This window comes from Cupressus sempervirens, chromosome 3, assembly GCF_028749045.1.
Source record: "Cupressus sempervirens isolate cs-2001-9-10 chromosome 3, ASM2874904v1, whole genome shotgun sequence".
Lineage (NCBI taxonomy): Eukaryota > Viridiplantae > Streptophyta > Pinopsida > Cupressales > Cupressaceae > Cupressus > Cupressus sempervirens.
The window spans coordinates 174579209-174603246 of NC_143120.1; the positions used below are offsets into that span (position 1 = coordinate 174579209).

The 24038-nt window shown below is 33.2% G+C and overlaps 1 protein-coding gene across 1 annotated transcript; it reads left to right on the forward strand.

The window, feature by feature from the left end:
• Window positions 1-22690: 22690 nt before the first annotated feature.
• Window positions 22691-23832, forward strand: LOC149565342 (RING-H2 finger protein ATL2-like). Its single transcript, XM_089818860.1, has one exon. The coding sequence runs from the start codon at window positions 23004-23006 to the stop codon at window positions 23643-23645; it is 642 nt and encodes a 213-aa protein (XP_089674986.1). The 5' UTR covers window positions 22691-23003; the 3' UTR covers window positions 23646-23832.
• The last annotated feature ends 206 nt before the right edge of the window (window positions 23833-24038 follow it).

Genomic DNA, 24038 nt, shown 5'->3' on the forward strand with positions numbered 1-24038 from the left:
GAGGTCCTTATCAAATTTTCACTTCTACCTTCTACTCCATTATGGATGCACTAGGTGCATGACATGCTATGCCCTCTTTTGAGAAATTCTATGATAGGTTAACTCATGAGTAGTCCAATCTCACTCAAACGGATTCACTTATAGGTTCACAGTCACAGGCATTAATTTCCAAGACACCTTGGGGTACACAAAAGTAGAAGCCAAAGTAGATATTAGATTCCTCTTCTCAATACTCTATTGTCCCATCATCTTCTTCTAAGAAGGAGAAATATAAGACTAAGATTTCTACATATTCCTACTCTCAGAAGGGACCTCATGATGAGTCACAATGTTTTCTAAAGAGATATGATGGCTATGAGAAATAGATTGTAGATTTGCAAGCCCTTCTTCAAAAGAGCACTATTTCCTCTCCATCCTCTTCTACCTCACAGGGATCTCCTTTTCAATCATCCTCCACATCTTCAACATCTACACTGGATTATGGATACAGCCATGCATTATGGGCATCTATTGCATCCCCTTCCCAGGTCCCTTGGATACTAGATTCTGGTGCTTCTCACCATATGGCATCTACTCAAGGGGTCTTCTTTACTACTAAGGCTTCTCCCATTCCTCATAGTCTCATGGGGAATAACACTACCCTAACAGTCTACGAGAAAGGTTCAATTGGCATTAAGGATGGCACATTCAATGATGTATTGTATGGTTTATCTATATCTACAAACCTTCTCTAGATGTATCACAATATACAAAGTGGATCAGGGAAGACAGTTGAGTTCACTGCAAATTCAGTCTTCATTCGGGATAGTGCAATAGGAGGCCTTATTAATATAGGAAAAATTGATCATACCACCTATCTCTACACCTTCTCACACTTTGGTCCATCATCTCCATTGTCAAAGCATAGATCTTCTCTTCTACAAGAGCATCATGTGGTTCAGTCAGGACACTTGAACCTTTCTATTATTGCCAAGATCACTATTTTGACTACCACACTACATCATATTCAGGTCTTCTCTCTTCAGTTGGATTCTTCTCTAGCTCCATTCATTGAGCCTCTAGGTGCACTTGTTGAGGATTTTACAGAGAAAAATCATCTCCTCTTTCATGATACTATCAACACACCTACATTGGGGATTCCCTTTTAGAATCCTCGGGTGTTCTCTTTTTAGCATCAATTAGGCCTTCCAATTTCACCTCTCATTTAGGGGTTTCCTTGTTTTGTGCCTTTGTTTCTTCTGCATTAGAGTTCCATTGGTTTGATCATTTCTACAGGGGCTCAGTCATTCTGGGGGGGCTTTGGTGTCTCTACTCTCTCTCATGGGGAGGCTAGTTGTACTTATGGTTTTGAGAGAGTCTCTTGAGCCATTTCCTTTTTTCTTTTGTTGGTTTTTTTTAATCTCTTTTTGGAGAGGATTTTTTCCCACTAGGTTTTCTCCTTTGTCTCTAGTTTACAGAGATTTCCTTGTATTGGGTACCTGATCAGGCCTTGTTGTGGGGACCCATTTCTTGCTTTCATAGTTGTGTTAGGTTAGCTTTTCCCCTACACTTAGCTTAAGGGGGAGTGTTAGAGTAATATTTTGTTTTCTTACTACTTAAATCATTTTGATTTAATTAGTTAAGTTATTAATTTTTAGTGCTTAAGCTTTCTCTTGAGTGCATTAATAATTAATTATTTTATTAATTTTAAATGTGCAACCTAGCTTTCTTAGGCTTTAGGGTTTTGTTCACCTTTAAGGTTGAACTCTTGTATTTTTTTATTTTTAGAATCTTAGAATACATTTCTTGCTCTCACTCCACTAATATTTCCATGTTATGTTTTTTCCTTCTTTGGTTTCCTTTCAGCAACGGGTTATTTGCATGCAAGTGCTCTTGGTGAGCTATGAAGTTGGTTTTTCTCAACTTCTTCACATACTACTAGTCTTCACAATACTGTCAAAGTTTATATGACAAAATCTCTTATGCCATAACTAATTGTTATCTACCTTTGCAACCAAACATGTCATTTTAGTAGGATTCAACTGACATACATTAACCCTAGATCTGGTTCCTATTCCAATTACCTTTCCATCTTTTTCTTTGATCATGCATGTCTTCTTTGTGAACCACAACTGATAACCTTTGTCCACTAGTTGTCCAACACTCAAAATATTGTGCTTTAAACCATCAAAAAAGTATAAATCCTTAGTGTTAGTTTTACCATCAAGAGTTATAGATCTAACACCTTTAACTTGGCATGTTGCATTGTTTCCAACTCTAACAATGCCTCCATCCAGACTTTTGAAGTCAACAAACTTGTTCATATCACTAGTCATATGATGTGAACAACCAATATCAATTATCTAATCAAATTTCTTCTCAACCTATAACATCAAGGCTACTTTCTTTGGAATTTCTTGTTTAATTGCTACAAATCCTATTTCATCATCACTAGCACTTACTGCTTGTTCATCAAAATCATTATCTTCATTTTCATACAAACACTCTTTGCCTTTTCTCAATTTGTAATTTCCCTTATACTTTTTCTCTCTTTTAGGAAACTTAGATGCATAATGAACATATTCATCACAAGTCCAACATTTAAAGATTTTCTTACCTCCTTTTTCTCTTTTTACCAGAAGGGCTACTCCTTCAATCTTTCTATCCTCCCCAGATCTAATGTTGCTAGAAAAATCTCCTTTAGCACTTGTGCTCCTTGATAGACTAGGTTGAATATTCAAGGCATTGAAAGTTGTCTCTGTTATGCTCAATTCTCCAGACTGTCTAAGCTCATTCTTGATTGCTTCCAGTCTTCTAAGCAATGACTCCTTTGTGAAATATTTGGTAAAAATATATCAACAATTGTATCATCTAAAATACTAACTTAAATGGTGGTGTTAAAGTCTTCAATATCTTCCATATAACCTCATCATCTTTTTTGGTTCCTCCTTGAGATTTGGTACCTGTAGTAATTTCTAATATCCTACCTATATATGTTCTTAGATATTCATCTTCCATCATTTTAGCATCTTAAAATGCACAAATCCAACTTTGTAGCCTCAACTTCTTAGAATGTGCATCACCTTCAAAACTAGTTTCCAAAGCTTTCCAAATCAAATGTGAAGTAGCAAGTGATTTTACCTAATTGTATTCAATTTCAGGAAGTGCAATCAATAGTGCTTCTCTAGCTCTCATGTCACACATAAAAAGATCTCTTTTAGTTGTACAGCTTCTTTTTCGGCTAATTGACTACTTTATCCCCAACGCTTGTCACCCTTTGATATGTGGTTCATCTGCCAAGGTATTGTACCCAAGCATTACTTGTACTAATACAAATTTGATGCATATCGTTGTCTGTTTTTATCCAACTATTTTCCATTGGAACACCACTTGGCAGGCAGCCATCGAGAAAGCGAGTCAGACACCAAATTTATCATGGATTCTGTGTGCAAAAAAAATAAAGCTTTCAAATATGGAAAATGTATGCAAATAGAAATTAGCTTTAAAATATCGAAACAAGTTTCCAAGTCTTTTCTAGCAATGATTTTCTTCACTGATTTTGTCAAAATCCAATATCCCATACCCATACACAAGAGATGTGTCTTCATCTGTTCCTTCCATCTATCATAATTTGTTCCATCAAGCTTTGGACTATATTTCTTGAACATATTTTCCATGGATCTCCCAAAGTTCTTAAACTTTATCTTCAATGACCTAATGCTCCAATTCCAATTGTTAGAAACAATAGTCGACCAAGATAACTGAGAGGGGGGATGAATCAATAATCTAAATATTAAAATATTTATCTTCTTTAAACAAACTTAACCATTCAACCAAAGTAAAAAGCAACCATAATAAGATGCACATAAAGAATTACACTAGATATGTTGACTAAGGAAACTCTTGATCAAAGGGAAAACTCCGATGGGAATGATGCCCACAAGATGATGTACTAATATAAATATTCCCTTTTAGATGATGGACCCTATTAGGATTCTATTACAACATTTAGTACATAGAGTCCCTATTAGGAGATATTGAATCCCTTTTAGAAGATTCCAACCCTATTAGGAGTTGTGCCAACCCTATTAGGAGTTGTAGTACAATGTATGCAAGATGAGCCCACTACCCAAACATGAAATTTATTGTTATGTTCTTCTTTCCTTTATTGTTTCAACTGAACCAATCATTGTTAGACCTTGTAGACTAGGTCACGAACCTCAGATCCAAATCTCAAACCTCAGATCGTTCAGCAAAACATCGGCAATGAAGTTTCCTTCACTTCCACACTACTCTGCTCAACTTGGCATACAACTCTCTCTACTTACAATTACTTCACATCAATAAAATTAATGTCATTCATATATCTACTTTGATAAAGGAAAATGTCCTTCCTTTATATCATGTCCTCAAAAAAATTCCCTAAGTCAGTTGTTAGACCTTCTTAATTAATCATTATAGGACCACATTAAGAACATGTTACACTTAGTGATAACATTAATCTTCCACCTAGCAACTTGAATAACTCTACATACACACAATATTATGATGAGAAAATTTAGCCACATCATTATCAACATGTCTTCTTCATGTCCTCAACCTCAATCCTCAGAATATCAACTATGCTAAGAGATATAACAAGTTTACCAAAACATGCCTTTGTAAACTCTATCTTAGAACAAACATGACCAAAACTTACATAACTTCTTCTAGACTTATTATTTCTTCTTCCAACATTAATTTCATATACCAGATACTCATAAGTATCTCCTATAACCTTAGATTGTTATAATACTTTAACTAGCTATACATACCAACTTGATCTTTCCATTTTTCTTCTACCAGATACCATAAAAAACTACTAGATATTGACATCAATGACAAACTCAGTCATGAATGTAACATATCATCATAGTAGCATATCTACGATTCTCCCCCATAGGAATATCATCAATATTCATGTTTGCAACACTTTTATGCAAGAGGATATTATGTATTTTGGATTTTTGATTTCAGTTGATGGTTTGAAGATGGATCCTAAGAAGGCTAAAGAAATTTTGGAGTGGCTACACCTGAGAATGTGGGTGAGGTAAGATAATTTCATGGTTTGGCTAGTTTTTATAGGAAGTTTATAAGGAATTTTAGTTCCTTTTGTAATGCTATGACTGAGACAATGAGAGGAGATAAAAATGAATTTACATGGACACATGGAGTTGATAATAATTTTGAAACTATTGGTGTAAATAAGTATTTACTATTTACACTTTACTTAAGTTTACTTAGAATAATGCATATTCATATTAGTTGTCACATAAACACCTAGGAGTTTGCATTTCATATGAGTTGTCATGTTGACAACACAGTAGTTTGCACTCGAATTGAGCACATGTTGTCTACTACATATACACCTTTTTATTCTTATCCTCTCATTATTGCACATACATTCATGCACAATGGAGGATAATCCACTCTTTGTGGACATGTGCTTAGTTGTTATGCTAATCTCTTATATGACTCCTATACATATTTGTTGTCTTTATGTACAAGGCACTTCTATGATGTATTCATCCAATTATCTGATTAATCCATTCTCATTTGATCATATCTGGTCTCTCTTGTTATATCTCTTGAGCTTCTAGATCTTGGAATTTTATTCTTACCTTAGAAAAATTCTTACATGGTATCAGAGCTATACCAAATTCTTACAAAAACTTTAAAACAAAAGGTTGTTGAGTTACCTATGTTAGCTTTGCCTGATTTTAATAAGGTATTTCAAGTTGAATGTGATGCAAGTGGTAGTGCAATAGGATTGGTATTGAGTCAAGAAGGTAAACATGTTGCTTTCTTTAGTGAGAGGTTGATTTATGCTAAAAGGAAGTATTATGTGTATGATCAAGAGTTTTATGCTATTGTTCAAGGATTGAAGAAATGGAGACATTATTTGATTCATATGGAGTTTTTATTGTATACTAATCATAAAGCTTTATAGTACTTGGAAAGTCAACATAAGTTGAATCAGAAACATATGAAGTCAGTTGAGTATTTGTAGAGTTTTAAATTTTTTATTAAGCATAAGAGTGGAGTCACTGAGAGAGCTTCTGATGCATTGAGTAGAAGATATTCTTTGTTGATTGAGATAAAAATTTAATTTCTTGGTTTTGATGAGATGAAGGAGTTGTATGATACTGATCCTACTTTTTTTGAGATGTGGAGAGAGTGTAGAGCCCCTAGCTTAATAGAACAACCAAGTAAGTTTGATGAATATTTTATTTAAGAAGGTATGTTGCTTAAGGGTATTTAGTTGTGTATTCTTAAGATTTCTATGGGATTGAATCTAATTAAGGAAAAACATAGTGGTGGATTGGCTAGACATTTTGGAATTGAAAAGACATTGAGCTTGTTGAAGGAAAAGTATTATTGGCCATAGATATATAAAGATGTTCAAAAGTTTGTAAAGATTTGTGGAGTTTGTTAGGTTGAAAAAGGTGTAAGTCAAAATACTAGTTTATATACACCTATTACTTTTCTTGAGAAACCTTGGAGTGACATCAGTATCGATTTTGTTCTTGGATTGCCTAAAACAGTGAAGGAATATGATTATATATTTATCATTGTGGATAGATTCTCTAAACTAACTCATTTTATACCTTGTAAGAAGACATCAGATGTTGAGCATGTTGCTGAGATATTCTTCAAAGATATTGTTAGATTAAATGAATTACTAAGAAGTATTATTTCTAATAGAGATAGTAAGTTTGTTGGTTATTTTTGGAGGACTTTGTGGAAGAAGATGGGTATAGAGTTGAAGTTTAGTTCTAATTTCCATCCACAGACAGATGGATAGATAGAGGTTGTCAATAGAAGCTTGGGTAATTTGTTGATATGCTTAATTGGGAATGAATCACATAATTGGGAGATGGTATTAGCACAAGATGAGTTTGCATATGATAATTATATGAATAGAAGTATAGGGAATTCACCATTTGAGATTGTTACTAGAATGTAGCCTAGAAGAGTATTAGATTTAAGGGATATTTCTAGTGAAGAGAAGTGATGCAAAAGAAGAGTTTTCTAATTTCATGGAGTCTTTGTATAAGGAAGTGAAACTGAAGTTGAAACAAAGTAATCAAAAGTATAAGGAGAATGTTCATAAGTTTAGAAGACATCATTTTTTTGAATTTGGTGATGAAGTGATGGTTCATTTGAAGAAAAGAAGATTTCATGTTGGAACATAAAGTAAGTTGAAGATGAAGAAGTTTAGACCTTGTAAGATCTTGAAGAAGTTTGACAGTGGTAAAGCTTATGAAGTTGAGTTACCCGATGACATGGATATATCTCCTACATTCAATATTGATGATTTATATAAATATTATGAGTTAGCTGATGAAGTTGTTGTGTCAGATGATTATCCTAAGAAGAAGATTGAAGAAGTTAAACAAATATTGGACCATAGAGCTAGTAAGAGCACAAGAGGAAAAGATTACTATGTGTATTTGGTGAAGCGAAAGAACAAACCAATGGAAGATACTACATGGATTTCCCAATTTGAGTTGGATTTAGCTTAGGTTGTAACATCTCAATGATTCAGGTGAAACATTTCTTTCAACCCCATTTGTCTAATGCAAGAGAATCCTAGGTTACTTGGCTATCCTACATGTTTACTAAGTTACTTAGTTTCTATCAAGTTGCAATATCTTGCATTATTGAGTTTCTTAGTTGGTATCAAGTTCCCAGTCATTTCTAAATTCACAGTTGTTGCTAAGTTATCCTTTGGTCATCGAGTGTTCTTTGGTTGCCAAGTTATCTTTGGATGTTGAGCTCTCCTTGGTTACCAAGTTATCTTTTGATCATTGAGCTCATTTAGGTGTCAAGTTCCTTTGGCTACCAAGCTTGTTTGGATGTTAGGTGTCTTTGGTTTCCAAGTGTTGTTGAGCTCTTCGAGTTGCAACATTTTATTTGGTCTTCATTTGTCATGTTGTATGTGTGTGGTTTCTTGTTGAAGTTGGCCTTTACATTTAATTTAGAGATAGGTATCTGTTGTGAGATAACTTGTGGTTTATCCTAGCATTTAATAAGAGAGATTATTTTGGTTGTATTTGCAATAGGCCAACTTTTGTCCATGCATGTATTTAAGAATTCTTTGGTAGAGATTTAGAGGGGGAATATTGAAAAGATAGAAGTGTAGCAGAAGTATAAGTAAGTTGTGATGCAAAGTTTGATCATTGAAGTTCAAAATTGATTGTAATGTGGTTGTAACCTAGAAGGCCTTACAGTTGGGCATGCATTTGATTATTTGATGAATGTATGAAGACATTTTGTTCCTCGATCTCCCAAGTTCTTTATATTCGTGTTGTATTTATGTTGTCATTACTCTCATAGGTGATTTGAATAATTGGGTGTGGCTTTGGCCCTGGTTACCTCATCTCTCCCTACGTCATTACAACAGGTGGTATTGGAGCCTAGTTTCATCCTTGTAGAGATTGGATCTTGTAGAACCCTGAGTGGGTTTTGTTATAAAGTGACATATATGAGATTTAACCCATAACTTGCACAGGGTTATGATCTTGTAGTACCATGTTATCAAAATGGTTCATAGTAGAGGAAATGTTGATAATACTATTATGGACATGTTTAGACAAATTGCAGCAGGACTAGATGTTGTGAAGATATCCCAAAGGAGAGAAGTGCATCTGGATGGTGTTAGTGATGATGAGGGAGCACCTAGAGCACCAAACCCTAATCCTAAATCTGAGGTGGAAGCTAATGAGGAAATATTGTTAAGATTTTTATCTAGGGCACATTCCAAGCCTCTTGTTAAGGTTACTAGGTATGATGGAAGGTTGGACACAAACACACTATTGGATTGCATCTTTGAGATGGAGAAGTTCTTTGAATTTGAAGGCACCCCTAATAATAGAAGGGTAAAGATAGAAGTCACCAAGTCAAAGGGTCATGCATCATCTTGGTGAGAACATTTGCAAATTGATAGACAAAGGAAAAGAAAAGAGAAGATCAAAAGGTGATTGAAGATGGTGAATAAATTGAAAAAAAAGTTCCTCCTTTTTTATTACCATGTCAATTTGTTGAGTAATATGCAAAATTTGAGGCAAAATAATATGAGTATGAAGGAATATATTGAGGAGTTCTACAGATTGGACATTAGATCTGGATCTGTTGATGATGAGATAAAGAAAGTGGCTACATATTTGAATGGTTTGAGAATTGTAATACAAGATGAGATTAGTTTTGTCAAACTAGATAGTGTGGAAGAAGTATATCAATATGCCTTGAAAGCTAAGAAGGTCTTAATAAATAAGCATGAAAAAAGACAAAGAAATAGAAGGGGAATTTTCAAAGAGGAAGAGGTATATCTTATGGAAAATATACCAGATTTGAAAATATTATGGAAGATAGGGGCAAGACCAAGTGGAAAGGTGATGAGAAAGGTAAGAATGAGTGGATAAGTGGTAGTCCTTATCGAGGAAGAGGTGGTTCTTATATATCAAGGAGGCTATCGAAGAGGAGGAGTTCACGAAACTTGTTTCAAATATGGTGAAGAGGGACATAGAGCCCTTGAATGTAAGAAGACTATTAAAGGTGGTAGCAAAAGTGTTGTAGTCCAAGGAGAATTTAGGATTCCATCAAATGGACCTAAAAAGGGGGAGAATTTGTTGGTAAGAAGAACTTTTTGTAATGAGAGAAATGACAAAGAATCCCTCCCAAGGAGAAGTATTTTTAAGACCAAAAGTAAGATTATAGGAAAATGTTGTAAGCTAATAATTGGTAGTGGTAGTTCAAAAAATTTGGCATCAGAGGAGTTAGTTAAGAATTTACAGTTACAGAGGGTGAGACAATCTAAACCTTATCAATTTTCTTGGATCAAGGATGAATATAAGTTATTGGTAAGTGAATAATCCCTTGTGAAATTCAAGATTAGGAATTACTATGATGGATTTTTGTGTGATAGCATGCTTATGGATTGTTGCCATATACTTTTGGGTAGACCCTAGCAATATGATAATTGCATGATGGTATATTAAATCAATATACTATTTGGGAAAATGGAAAAAGGCAAGTCTTGTTACATTTGATAGATGCACCTGATGAAAATCATTGTACCACATTTTCAGTTTGCATGGTTAATGGAAATCAATTTGTGAAGGATATGAGGAAATAAAAAATTTAATTTTTTGTGATTCTTAGTGCACCAAGTAATGATAGTATTGACCAAGTTTTAGCATAATTTGAAAAGTTGTTCACTAAGTATCAAGAGATTATTTCAAAGAATGTACCTAATCGTTTACCTCTAGAAGGAGTATAAGTAATTGTATGGACCATATTCTTGGATCTATTTTTCCAAACAAGGAAGCTTATAGATTGACCCCTATCAAGATTGAAGAACTTAATAGGCAAGTGAAATAATTGTTATAGAAAGGTTTGATTAGAAAATGTTTGAGTCCATGTGTTGTACCTTTTGTATTGTCACCTAACAAAAATGGTGAGTGGGGAATTTGTACTAATTCTAGAGATATTGACAAGATAACGATGAAGTATAGGTTTATTATGATGACGATGGATAATATTATGGATTTTTTTAGTGGAGAAAATTATTTTATAAGGACTGACTTGAAGAGTAGTTATCATCGTATCAGAATCTAAGAAGGTGATAAGAGGAAGACTACTTTTAAGTCAAAAGAAGGTTTATATGAATAGTTGGTTATGCCTTTCAGTTTGACTAATGTACTAAGTACTTTCATCAGGTTGAATGAAGCCTTGAAGAAATTATTGGGTAGTTTATTTGGATGATATCCTAATATTTAGTAGGGCTAAGGAAGAAAACCATGAGAATATTAGACAAATGTTGGAGAGATTGAAAGAGGAGAAGTTGTTGATTAATTTGAAGAAGTGTTTGTTCATGAAGGAGGAAATTGTGTATTTGGTATTTGTGATTTTAGTTGATGGTTTGAAGATGGATCCTAAGAAGGTTAAAGCAATTATTGAGTGGCCTACACCTAAAAATGTGAGTGAGGTAAGATCATTTCATGGTTTGGCTAGTTCCTATAGAAAGTTCATCAATAATTTAGTTTGGTTTGTAATGCTATGACTGAGACAATGAGAGGAGATAAAAAATGATTTCAAATGGACACATGGAGTTGATAAGAGTTTTGAGACTTTGAACAAAAGGTTGTTAAATTACATGTGTTGTCTTTGTTTTATTTCAATAAAGTGTTTCAAGTTGAATGTGATGCAAGTGACCTAGTGCAATTGGAGTTTCATTGAGTTAGGATGATAAATCAGTGAGAAGTTGAATGATGCTAAAAGGAATTATTATGGGTATGATCAAGAGTTGTATGCTATTGTTCAAGATTTGAAGAAGTGGACATTATTTGGTACCTAAGGATTTGTTGTTGTATACTAATAATAAGGCTTTACAGTATTTGGAAAGTCAACATTAATTGAATCAGAGACATATGAAGTGGGTTGAGTACTTGCAAAATTTCACAGTTTTTATCAAGCATAAGAGAAGAGAATCTAACTAAGTTGCAGATGCATTGAGAAAAATAATATATTTGTTAATCGAGATGAAAGTTGAAGTGCTTAGCTTTGGTAAAATTAAGGATTTGTATGGGAATAACTCTAATTTTTTTAAGGGATGGAGAGAGTGCAAAGAACCAATACCAAATAATCTAAGTATGAAGATTATTTCATTTAGGAAGGTGTATTATTTAAAGGAATTTAGTTATGTATACTAAGAGGATCTATGAGAGTTAATTTGATTAAGGAGAAACATAGTGGTGGCTTGGTTGGACAATTTGGTATCAATGAGACTTTGAATATTCTTAAGGAAAATTATTATTGTTTATATTCATACAAGAACGTTTAGAAGTTTGTAAGAAGTTGTGGATTTTTTTGAGTTACAAAAGAAGTAAGTCAAAATACTAGATTGTATACACCTATTTCAGTTCCTAAGAAACCCTGGAGTGATATCACTATGGATTTTGTGCTTGGCTTACCAAGAACTACAAGAGGACATGATTATGTGTTTTTTGTTGTTGGTCAATTTCCTAAGATGACACATGTCATACCATGCAAGAAAGCATCTAATTTAATGAATGTTGTTGAGCTTTTATTTAAAGAGATTGTTATATTACATGGATTACTGAGGAGTATTGATTTGATTGAGACAGTAAGTTTGTCGGTTATTTCTCGAAGGCTTTTTGGAAGAAGTTGGATATCGCATTTAAGTCTAGTTCTACATTCCACCCATAGACTGGTGGACATAGAAAGGTTGTGAATAGAACCTTAGCTAATTTTTTAAGATGCTTAGTTGGAGATAAATTGAGTAAATGAGATTTGGTATTGGCACAAGTAGATTTTCCATATTTAACAATTTTGTGAACATGAGTACTAGAAAGACACCATTTAAGATTGTTACTAGAATATAGGCTTTGGGTATATCATATTTGATGGATGTTATTGGAGAATAGAAGAGAAGTTTTGAAGGTGATGGATTTATGGAAATTATGAAGTTTTTGCATAAGAAGGTAAAATGTAAGTTGGAACAAAGTAATCAAAAATACAAATAGAATGCATATAATTTAAGGGGATATACGATTTTTGAGGTTGGTGATGAGGTGATGGTTCATCTAAAGAAAGGTAGATTTCCTATTGGCACATATAATAAGTTGAAAGTGAAGAAGTTTGGTCCTTGAAAAATTTCGATGAAATTTGGCAGCGGTAGTGCTTATGAAGTTGAGTTACCTAATAACATGTATATATCTCCTATGTTTAATGTTGCCAATTTATACAAGTATCATGACTCTGATAATGAGTTTACAGTACCGATTGATTATCCTAAGAAGAGGTCGAAGAGATAGAGTAAAGTACAAGAGGTAAGGATTACTTTGAATAATTGGTAAAGTGGAAGCACTTGTCAGTTGAAGATGTTATGTGGATTTTGTAATATGAGTTGGATTCATCTTAGGTTGTGACCCACTCATGATTCAAGAGAATCCTTTCTTTTCAACCATGGTTATCTGATGCAGGAGCATCTTGGGTTGCATTGCTATCCTGCTTGATAGATGTGTGCTTAGTTATCTCTATGATCTTTTTGGTGACTTTCTTTTAGTTGAATTGGTGGATGTGTTTCTATCCTTGATCATCGAATGGCTCAATTTATTCTTTCACCAAGTGATTTCTATTATGTGTTTACCAAGTGCCTTGGTGACTCTTTGTTGCTCTTGTTTGGAGATGTCTTGTTCTTCTTTTACTGAATTGTTTGTTTGATTCTTGTTCAAGAGCTTACTTATATATTTAACTCAAGGTCATATTTTAATGTATTAGATTGATCATTGGGATGTGTGCAGACCATTATTTTGTTAGCATTCTCCATATGATGACTAGAATAATTTGTAAGCCATTTTGGCAAGTATAAATATAAGATATTAATCTAAGTTTAGGGGGAGTTCAGCAAGAAATAAATAGAGGGAGTAGGAATCTAGGAAGGAGATCATGGATCTTGCATGTTGGAGGATATTTTCTATGTAATTTGAATACTTTTATTGGTCATAACCTAGAAGGCCTCATAGTCAGACATGTATAATAAAATTTAATGAATTAATGAAACATTTATAACACTTTCTCCTTTTTGGTTGTGTCTCTTTGTGATTGCTTCCATTTTGTTAACTTGGCAAGGTTGTGTGGTAATTAGGCAAATCCTTGGCCCTAGTTATCATACCTACCTTGTGTCATAATTGAAGTGGATAAACAAGACATAAGGTGAACTAGTTATAAAAAAATTGAGAAGATCAAATGCAGGAAGTGCTAAGTGAAAGTGTGAGTGTGTGAATCATCCAAAAAGATACCAAAAGGAAGAGATAGAGTGAAGAGGAGATCTAAATAAGAAATTTAGTTCTAAAACCTAACATAGTACTTGACTATTAATTTCTTACCATTGTAGTAGAAAAATATCTTAACTGAGTGGACCTAACAAGTCTTTGAAATCATATATGGTAACATTCAATAGTATTGTTTATAATTCCTTTAGAGCAGACCACTCTTTAGAAATGTCAAGGAGTGATAAGGTCTAGATGATATTTGGTAAAAACCTTCTAACAAGGTCACAATAAAAATGTGCATGTAACCTTCAACAAGGTTGGCTCCTAACATGGCTTACTTTAGAAGAGTAAAATTATTTGGGTTGTTGGTTCCCATGTGGTTTTTTTCTTTATAGGGTTTCCACATTAAATACTTGTGTCAAATGTTTGATTTCTTATTGTGTTTCAAAATTTTATTTCATGTGAATTATTTGATGTTGTAACTCGGTATAAGCTACATGATTACTCTGATACTCAATATATTAAGAAATAGTGAGATAATAGTTTGAAGTAAAGTTTTTATAAGTTGGAATTAAGATGTTTTATGTGGTTACCAAGTTACTGATTTGAAATTTTATGAAGTCAAAGTTGGTACAAAATTTTTTTAAGGCATGTAGGATAACTAGCTATAATTGATTTGCCTCCTTGGTTATCTAACAATTGGTATCTGAGCTGAGTGCTTGAAGGAAGAAGTTTGAGGAACTTGAGATAAAGATCTGAAGATGATAAGAGAGAGGTACCAAAGATGAACAAGGATAATTTCTCCTCATGAAAAAATAGAATGAGGCTTATTCTATTTGGAATTGGAGGCAATGCACTATTATATCTGGATAGCCAGTACACCCCTCCAAATGGACCTATGACAGTTGATGAGATGAACCAAAAAAAGAAACATGTCTTATGATTGAGATTACTTCTACATTAATTGACATTGAGTTTGATGATGTGAAAAATTGGGATAATACTAAAGAAATTTGGGACAAGCTGAAACTTGTACATAGAGGAGATGAGAATGTGTTGAGAGCTAAAGCAAAAAGCTTAAGAGGAAAATAGGATGACATGAAGATGAAAGATGGAGAAAATATTGGGCAACATGTCAACCAAATCAAGGAAGTTTTTAGTGCTATCAAAGCTACTGGAGGCACCATCACTAATGAAGAAGTTGTAAGTAAAGTTATCATAATAATTTTACCCATCTATGCTATAAGTGTATCTACAATTCAAGAATTTAGAGCTATGTCTGGTAATGATCTAACTCTTGATGGTTTAGTTTGAATGCATTTATGTTAAGTAATTTTGATAATAGTGTACCTAAGATTGAGAATGAATTCAATTCATCTCTAACCATTGGAAGTTCAAAGAAAGAGAAGAATGATAAAGATGAAAGTCATTTAGAAATAGAGGAATAATTGGATAAAATTGAAGTTTTTCTTGCAAGGATACTATCAAGAGGTAAAGGAAATTCAAAGGTAAATTGCCCTTAACATGTTTTAAATGAAATAAAGTTGATCATTTTGTTGCTAGTTGTCCTAACAAAAACATGAGTGATAAAAATGAAAAGAAGGGGCAGAAATATAGAAAGAACAAGGACTACAAAGACAAAGGGAAGAATTTGTGCTACATTTCTAGCAAGAGCACATTGAGTCAGACCAAGAAGACAAAAAAGGAGTAGAAGTGGTGTATGTTGTTGTTAAAGAAGATCCAAATGAGGAAAGGTATGAGGATAAAAAATCTCTTATTTCTCACATTAGTAAAACTTACACATGGATTATTGATAGTGGATATTCACCTCACATGATTGGAAATATAAGTAAGTTTGATAAACTTGAGGAGTATGATGGTGGAGTTGTTAAACTTGGAAGTGATGTTCCATGTCCTATGAAAGGTAGAGGTATATTGATGCTAAATGATAAAATTAGGTGCAATGATGCATATTGGGTTCAAGGACTAAAGTATTATCTAATGAGTGTTTCTTAGTTGAATAATAGAGGCCACAAGCTAGAGTTTCATAACCTAAAAGTAAATACCTATGATGACAATGGAGATCTAATTTGCACTAGAGAGAAAACAAGAGGTAGTCTATTTTACCTAGATCCTACAGTTAATACATGTTTTTTTGCAATAGTTGAAGATGTGTGGTTGTGGCACAAAAGACTATGTCATGTCAATTGTAAAAATATGGTCAAAGTTAGCACAAATAAGAAAGTGAGAGCCTTACTAAATTTGCATAAACTAGAGAATGATATGTGCAATATATGTCAACTTGGTAAGATGACTAAATTTAGTTTTTATAGAAAGAACATTCAACTAATGATATTTTGGAGTTAGTTCATACTAATTTGTGTGGACCAATGAGAGGTGAAAGCTATTATGGACATAGACATTTCATACTATTTGTTGATGAATATTCAAGAACGATGACAATAATTTTTTTGAAGTTAAGATACGATGTTTCTCAAATGTTCGAATGGTATAAAGCTAGAGTTAAAAAAAAAAAAACTAGTATACAACTAAAATGCCTAAGATTTGATAGAGGTGGTAAGATTATTTCTAATAAATTCACTAACTTTTGTATTGAGAATGAAATTAAGAGACAATTATCTACACTAAGGCCTCCACAATAGGATAGGAGTGTTGAAAGGAGAAACAGATCAATTATTGATTGTGCTAGAAAACTATTGATTGAAAAAGGTGTTACACAAATGTTATGGAGATAAGCCATAAGCACTGCAGTATACACTCTCAACTGAGTTTAGTGAAAGAAAGGAACAAGTAAGACACCATATGAAATCTTGTATGGTCATATATAAAATGTAAGTAATTATAAAATATTTTGAAGTAGGTGTTATATCCATAAAGATGCAAGGAATGGAAAATTTGATTCTAAAGGTGATGAAGGAATATTCCTATGTTACTCTACTAAAAGAAAATCTTACAAGTGTTTGAATAATGCTACTAACACTATGATTAAGAGTGCAAATGTGAGGATTGATGAGTTTGTAGATAAAAATTTTGAAGAAAGCAAGAAAGAACCTGAGGAAATTATAACAAGTATGTTTATATATATATATATGAAGAAGCACTTGATACTAGACCCTCAAGAAACAATAGAGAGCTATTGAACATTAGCCTACATTACCCAAGTTAAAAATAGAACAACCTGAGAAGAATGTTGAGCCCTAGCCAAGAAATGATAATGTTAGAGATCATAAATTTGAACTTGTCACAACAAAGTATGTGACATTCACCTAAACAAATCCTTGGAGATAAGAGTGTTGGAGTCGTGATTAGAAGTAAGTTGAACGATAATACTTATTTGATTATTGAGTTTGAGCCAGTAACTATAAAGTATCCACTTGATAATGAACATTGGATCAATGATATGAATGAAGAAATATATTAGATTGAGAAGAATAATACATGGGCACTAGTGTTGAGACCTGCTGACAAGAATATAATTGGAACAAGGTCATTTTTTAGAAATAAACTAAATGAGAATGGTGAAGTTGTAAGAAAAAAAGTTGGATTAGTTTGTAAAGGTTATGCTCAAGAAGAAGGAATTGATTATGGTGAGACTTTTCCCCTATAGAGAATTGGAAGGAGTCAAAACTTTGTTGGCATGTGCAACTTACAAGAAATTCAAGGCATAATATCAAATAGATGTGAACTCTGCATTTTTTAATGGAATACTGGAAGAAGAGGTATACATAGAACAACTAGAAGAGTTTGTAGAGACAAATCAAAAGCATCTCATATGCAAGTTGAACAAAGCATTGTATGGACTAAGGCAAGCACCGAAAGCATGGAATGAAATGTTGCATTCATATTTGATAAAGATTGGATTTTTCAGAACCAGTGAGAATAGTAACCTATACTTGAAGAGTGGAGCTGAAAACAAAGTATTTATTAATCAAATATTATGGATGATATCATTTTTCGTGAGAATGATCTGTTGTGCAAATAATTTACTGAATAGACGAGTAAAGAGTTTCAGATGTCCATGTTTGGTGAGATCAAGTTTTTCATTGATTTGCAAGTTCATCAAACAGAAGGAGGCATATACATGACATAGTCTAAGTATATTAAAGAGATCTTGAAAATGTTTGGCATGGATGAGTCAAGGTCAATCTATGCACCTATGGTGACTAGATGTAAATTATCTAAGAAGGATACTATTGTTGAAGTAAATGAGACACAATACGGATCAATGATTGGGAGATTATAGTATATTGTGCATAGTAGACTTGATATTGCACATGCAGTTGGTATTGTTGCAAGATTTTCCTCTAATCCAAAGGAAACACACATGATTGTTGTTAAAAGAATATTCAAATACCTGAAAGGAATAAAAGAATATGGATTGTGGTACAAACAAGGAGGTGATTTTGAATTGAAAGTGTACATTGATGTTGATTGGGCTAGAAATGTTGATGATAGAAAAAGTACTAGTCATGGAGTTTTCTTTTTAAGAGAAAGATTGATTACATGGTTGAGAAAGAAACAAAGCCACATGTCACAATCTATAGATGAAGGTAGGTATGTTGTTGCTACAATTAATTGTTTAAATATTATTTAAATTAAGTAAATTATTGGAAGGAATGCTAGAGAAAGTTACTAAATCTATCACTATCTATTGTGATATCACAAGTGCAAGAAACATATTCAAGAATCTAGTGATGCATGCAAAAACCAAGCATATATCTATCAAGTATCATTATCTAAGGGAGCAAGTACAAGAGAAGCAAGTAAGCCTAAAATATGTGAAAGATTCACTACTTGAAAGAATTCATGTTGCATAAATTCATAGGTGAACAAATATATCTTAATGGGGTTAATGAAAGAGTTCACTCTTGGGGACTATTTCCCGAAGTTGTGAAAAGTGAATGTAATAAAACTGATGTAATATGTACATGCAAGGTACAAGGTATTACTACAAGGTTTTATAAGTTTCACATTGGAACTTATGGTTACCTTTGGCATTGTTGTCAAAGGGTGAGATAATCAATGAGGGAGAGAATTGAAGATGTAATGAGCCTGCTAAGGAGAGAATCTATATGGATGAGAGAAGATGATATGAAGTGATGCTGCTAAATAGAAAGTAAAGTACACCCAAAGTGGGAGAATTTGTCAAAGTGGACACCAAGATGGAAATGTTGAATCTATTGCAGAGAACCTAAACAAAATCAGAGAGCTAAATAGTTGTGTTTTTGTCAATGCATACATTTGATTATCTTATGATGTAATATTTTGTAATGCAAAATCTTATGTTTATGTGTTTCCATCAATGACAAAGGGGGAGAATGTTAGCCCCAAGTGATAATGTTGATTGATGTTTATGTAAGAGTCATAGCATTTGCTATGTTGTCATTGAATGAGTTATATGTTGATTAAAGTGTGATGATATAAGAGTTGATAAGTGTATGGTATTCAATGGACACTTGAATGAGTTTGACTCTGATAGTATAATATTAGTTTGGTTTCTTTACATGATCTTAAGCAAGATGTAAATGCAAGATGGTGTAGTCAGTGAATGAAGGAATGCAATATTAATCAAGCTACTATAGTCTGAGGAAGAAGTGTTGAAGTCTAGTGTTAATTGAGAAATTTCACTGTTAACCAAGTCATGTATTGACCAAGCAAGTTGTAGTGTTTACTGAGCATGAACATGAAGAACATGTTTCTAAAAGATTAAACCCAAGGCCAACATTTGGTGAAAATTAAGAATGTTCAAGAAGTTTAACAAACAAGGACAAAGTTAGTTATGAGATCAATGGATGGAATAATTCAAAGGAGATCTAATGGAGAAGAGATAACAATCTGAAATGGAGCACAATGTTCAAGAAGGAAGTCTATTTTTTGAGTGATTAAATTCAATGAATCTAAGATATATGATTGTAATTAAGCAACAAAATTTGGGAGATTTTGGAAAGGAAAAAGTTAGCTATTTAAAAGGATGAACAAGATGTTTCTTGTTCCTAATCATTGGTGATTATTGTTGATGCAAATTGAAGTGGATAAAGAAGCTAGAAGGTGAACTGAGCAAAATATAATTGAGAAGATCAAACATAGGAAGTGTTAAGTGAAAGTGTGAGTGTGTGAATCAGCTAAAAAGAGATCAAAAGGAAGAGATAGAGTGAAGCAGAGATCTGAACAAGCAAGATAGTGTTAAAACCTGATAGATCACTTGACTGTTACTTTCTTACCATTTTAGCAGAAAAATCTCTTAACCAAGTGGACCTAAAAAGTCTTTGAAATCCTATATTTTAACATTCAATAGTAATGTTTTTAAGTCCTTTAGAGAAGGCTACTCTATAGAAAAGTCAAGTAGTGATGAGGTCTAGATGATCTTTCGTGAAAAATCTCTAACAAGGTCACACTAAAAATCTGCATGCAACCTTTAACAAGGTTGGCTCCTAACTGAGCTCACTTCAAAAGATTGGAATTATTTGGGTTGTTGGTTCCCATGTGGTTTTTCCCTTTACAGGGTTTCGACATTAAATACTTTTGTCAAATGTGTGATTTCTTATTGTGTTACAAAATTTATTTCATGTTCACTGTTTGATGATGCAACTCGATATAAGCTAGATGAATACTCTAATACTCGTTATATTAAGAAACAGTGTGACAATTGTTTGAAGTAAAGTTGTGATAAGTTGGAATTAAGATGTTGGATGTGGTGACTAAGTTATTGGTTTGAAATTTTATGAAGTTGAAGGTGGTACAAAAAAATAAATTTAAGGTCCATAAGATAATTGGTTATAACTGGTTCAAGCTCACCTACCTTCTTAGTTATCTAACACTACATGAATCTTCATTTAATGATTTCATATCCCCTATCTTTACAATAAATAAAAATTCAGAACAAAACCTTAACTTTCAAATAAAACACTTACATTTAATTAAACATAAACTAATATTGAAAATCAATATTTTAACTAGAAATAAATTTAACCAATTTATATCATATTCCTACTCTTATATAATCTTATTTATTTTATTTTTAAATATTCTTATTTAGAAGTATTTTGACTTCTCTTCTTTTATTTTTCTAGACATGTGTGGTAAGGTCTTTGTTTAGGAATATGCCCAAATATTTAGGTTGAAATATTTGGCTTAAGAATTCCAAGATGAGTTAGGTGGTAAATATATATTTCTTTTCACCTAATATAAGGTTTTCAATGGGTGGATTCTTTTCATATATGTCTATTTATGTTGTTAAAACATGTGACGTCATATGATTAGTACTTTGTGTTGTTTTTCCTAATTAATAATTAAAATTATTATTTATGTAATATGCTATTATAAAAAGGTTAAATGAATGTGAATCTTGATTGAATCAATTCTACATTTTAAAGATTTATAATTTTTATTTTTAAAGATATAGATTGATTTTAGAATTAGATTTAGATTTATTTTATATTTATAATTTTCAATTTGTGTATTTTAAGATGTGTAAATATATAAAACACAAATTTATTTTAAATATTATAAGAAAGAAAAATAATTCTATAATGACATCATATTTTAGCATTACATCATCATTAGATCAACATCTACATCAATAGGAACAAATGAAACATCTTAAATAAATTTTTCCTTTAAATACCTTCAAACTTATGCAAAACCACAAAAGTTCTAAGATTTGATTTAGGTAAAAGGAGTTGGGCAAGACATATATCACATCTATTAGTATCACTGTGTTCATATAGTTAAGGAAAAAGAATTATAAAGAAATACAAACATGAAATGCTATAGTATATTAAAAAGCATATGCATTCTAGAGAAATACAAACATGATATTGCACACTCTCCAAAAGTGAGTTTGATGACTTCTTCATCAAAACTTTATGATGGATAATAAAGTTATATCGAAAACGTTGTTACCCAATTGTTATCCAAAAGTTCACTATTTTTACATAAAGCATTCATATTAGGTTCTAAAGAGATGGAGTCATAGACTTGATCTACATAAATTGATCAAATCTATAAGTGTAAGGGTTTGATACACAATTACAAAAATATATCAAAACAAAACCCAGTAAACTTCATGATCTATCCAACAAATTATTCTCCATTTCATCTCTTATGATGCCAACATTTTGCACTCAACGAGACTTGATTCTTATGGACTCATTTATAACTAAGCAGCTTAATTGACACACTCAAAGCGCTGAATAATAGTGGCTTCCAGTGGGCCTAGCCACTATTAGCCAATAGCATGACCCCAATGCATAACAGTGGCCCCAAGCTATTGACTAAGAGTGGTTGGGCCCACTGGAAGCCACTTTTATTCAACGATTCCAGTGTGTCGGTTAAGCCTGACCATTTATAACTATTCAACTTCAACAATAAACCAAAGACATCCCAATACAAAAATATTTAATAGATTTATAAATATAACATAAAATATGATATAAACCAACTTATTCTCTCCTAACTCTCAAAACTGAACATCATCATGTTCTCCCAATTCAAACTTATTGATAGAGATGTCTATATAATATTACCATATCAAAGTCATATGTCTAGATACATAAGATTCCTCCTATACATTAAATTAACCCTAAGAAGATCTTAAAAGATCCACAAACCCATTGTTAAGTCATTGCCTACTCCCATAACAGGCATGCATATGAGATCAGATTGACCTTTTTGCACCAGCTCCATAACCTAGCAAAGCCCATTGACCTTTTGCACCACATAGGTGATGAAATCAACCAAAACCACAATATTATAAGAGAGTAAAATAATGGGCACTTGGTCTATATCAGTTGCGGCACATAGCAGGGGCGGCAGTACAAAGGTTTAGGTGAAGCTAGGTGAAGAAAGAGGAGCAAGAATAGTGTGAGGTGAGGATTGGATTAGGTGTAGTTAAACACCTCTCTTGGAAGACGGGACTGACCTCACCTGACCATTACCAAAACCAAAGTGGGTAAAAGCCCACCAATAGATTTGCCTGATTTGACGGCACAGTGGGAATCTTTTGAGCGTCTGAATCCGGGCAATGCAATTGAGAAACAAATAATTTCCAATGGTGGAAGTCAATCTCACCCAGATTGTGGGGAGCTGTTGTTAATAGATGTATGTGGGGAAACATAGATAGAAAGAAAGAGGGGAAGAAAAGAGGGACATTAAGCTGAAAACAACATGAATGGGAAAGGGGCAGGGTATGAGATCAATGGAGAAATCATGATTCTTGCTGTAGTTCTCCTTGCTTGTGCTGTTTTCTTCACTTTCTGCCTCCATTTCTATGCCAAATGGTTTTGGAGACACTCTGCTGCACTTACCCTCAATGCTGCCTTGGGTTCTTCCAGGAGGAGGAGATTCACTTTTGCTGAAGCAGAGGAGGAGGATCATGGTGGAATCACCAATGTTGGGCTTGAGAAATCTGTCATAGATGCCTTGCCTCTCTTTGTCTACAGGTTGCATAGTGGCTATGATGGACTGGATTGTGCTGTTTGTTTGTGTGGGTTTGAGGAGAATGACAAGGGAAGGCTTTTGCCCAATTGTAAGCACACTTTCCATGTGGATTGCATTGAAATGTGGTTCATTTCTCATTCTACTTGTCCTCTCTGTAGGACTAGGGTTCAGCCTGAAGAACAGGGGTTTTCTTCAGTGGAGATGGGTGAAGAAGAAGGGGGAACAAGTTCAGATTCTGCTAAAGTCTCTGCTGTTACAAGGATTTGTTCTCTCAGGAGGTTGCTTGGAAGAGAGAACAAGGTTTTCCCTTCTTTTGGTGATGCAATTGGAGCCCCTGATGTTGAAGAAGGGGGAGGATTAGTGCACTAGGAGTAGATTTAGAATGGTTTAGGAGGCCTCATTCTTCCAAGGTTTTCTGCTACATTGTAATTTAGGTATGGCAGAGATCAATTTAAGCCTTGATATGGCAGAGATCAAGTATACTGTATTGGGACATCAAGGTTGAAATCTTGAGTTTCTTGTGAATATTATTTGCCTGGATGTTTTCTTGTTTGAACTCTTGCCACTTCTCTTGTAGAATGGAACTTTTAAGTGTCGATCAAGTACATCAGATTTCTACAATCTATATATTAGTTGATAATTTTCTCTTTTGATATCGATAATGTGATATTTTTATCATCAACATTTCGAATCATACTACATGATCTATCATCCAGATGCAACAAAGTATCCAAAACACTATAGAGCAATCTATCCCATAAA